Genomic DNA, 1,393 nt, shown 5'->3' with positions numbered 1-1,393 from the left:
CAGACTCATGAGGTAGCGGAGCTGACTCTCGATGTGATCCTGCTCACCCTCCAAGTCCTGCTCCCGGGACCTGAGGACATTCACACAGTAGGAGGACATTGACACACAGCATGAGGACATTCACACAAAGTAACAAGAGTTTTAAAAAAATTGTAGGTGGACCTTAAATTTGGAGTGTCCACCTCTTCAATAATCTCACCGTGTCACAAAAGGTGTTTCAACGAATGTAACGTCCATTCCCGATAGAAATGAGACAAACGGGTAAATTTGTGTGAACTGTGAAATGTGAACTGTGAAATGTGAACTGTGAAATGTGAACTAAGAAATGTGAAATGTCTTCCCTAAGGACACAACATTGGATGAAGCTGACCCTCCCACTGCCAACGACAGAACAATGTAACTGCACATGTCATGATTTTGATTGTTTGTTTGTTTGTTTGTTTGTTTGTTTGTTTGTTTGTTTGTTTGTTTGTTTGTTTGTTTGTTTGAGTAAAGAGAATCACATCGACACAACGATGGTCATTTAATGCTGGGAAAAAGTAAGACAGACAGACAGACAGACAGACAGACAGAGCAGAAGGAAAGTAAAGAAATAGAACCTACCAGTAGCGCCCTCCAACCACCAACCATGATTTTAAGAAAAAAGAAAAAAACAAGCAAAAAAACTGTTGACACTAAGAGTAAGACAGATAGACAGACACAATGGAGAGAAAGAAAACAAGTAGGACCTACCAGAGACAAACCCACTTTTACAATCAGTATTCTGAAAACAATCCCACAAACAATCAAAACAACCACCCCACACAACCACCACACACAACCAGCGGGCGTCTGCGAGACTCACAGGTAGACAAGGTCAGCCTCTTGTCGCACAAGGTCGTTCTTCTCGCTGACCAGTTGGAACCACTCCACCATCAGGTCGTCGTCATCCTCCTCAAGGACGTTTACTATAATAAAACAAGAGGTTGATCAGCTGTCACCTTTACTACAACAAAACACAACAAGCAAGTAATAATAATAATAATAATAAATTGCATTTATATAGCGCTCTATCCCATACTAGTATAAGCTCTGAGCGCTCTACACCAGTCACATGATCATTCTTCACAACAAAGCAAGTCCATTGGTGAGCTATGCTGTAGGCCATATGTGTGTATACAAAATGTGTGTGAGCTGTGCTGTAGGCCATATGTGTATACAAAATGTGTGTGAGCTGTGATGTACGCCACATGTGTATACAAAATGTGTGTGAGCTGTGATGTACGCCACATGTGTATACAAAATGTGTGTGAGCTGTGATGTAGGCCACATGTGTGTATACAAAATGTGTGTGAGCTGTGATGTAGGCCACATGTGTGTATACAAAATGTGTGTGAGCTGTGATGTAGGCCAT

At 41.6% G+C, this 1,393-nt stretch overlaps 1 protein-coding gene across 1 annotated transcript in view; it reads right to left on the bottom strand.

Moving 5' to 3' along the window:
• The window catches only part of LOC101863564 (MICAL-like protein 2), a gene marked incomplete at its 5' end in the record, with an annotated part of 39,518 nt that overhangs the window by 13,916 nt on the left and 24,209 nt on the right, over positions 1-1,393 (bottom strand). The window contains 1 exon segment of the mRNA XM_005113156.3: positions 1-70. Coding sequence (XP_005113213.2) covers positions 1-70 — 70 coding nt within the window.

The sequence above is a fragment of the Aplysia californica genome, unplaced genomic scaffold (assembly GCF_000002075.1).
Source record: "Aplysia californica isolate F4 #8 unplaced genomic scaffold, AplCal3.0 scaffold01670, whole genome shotgun sequence".
Taxonomy (NCBI): domain Eukaryota; kingdom Metazoa; phylum Mollusca; class Gastropoda; order Aplysiida; family Aplysiidae; genus Aplysia; species Aplysia californica.
The sequence above is the reverse complement of the archived record's forward strand: the minus strand, read 5'-3'. Positions and strand labels throughout refer to the sequence as shown.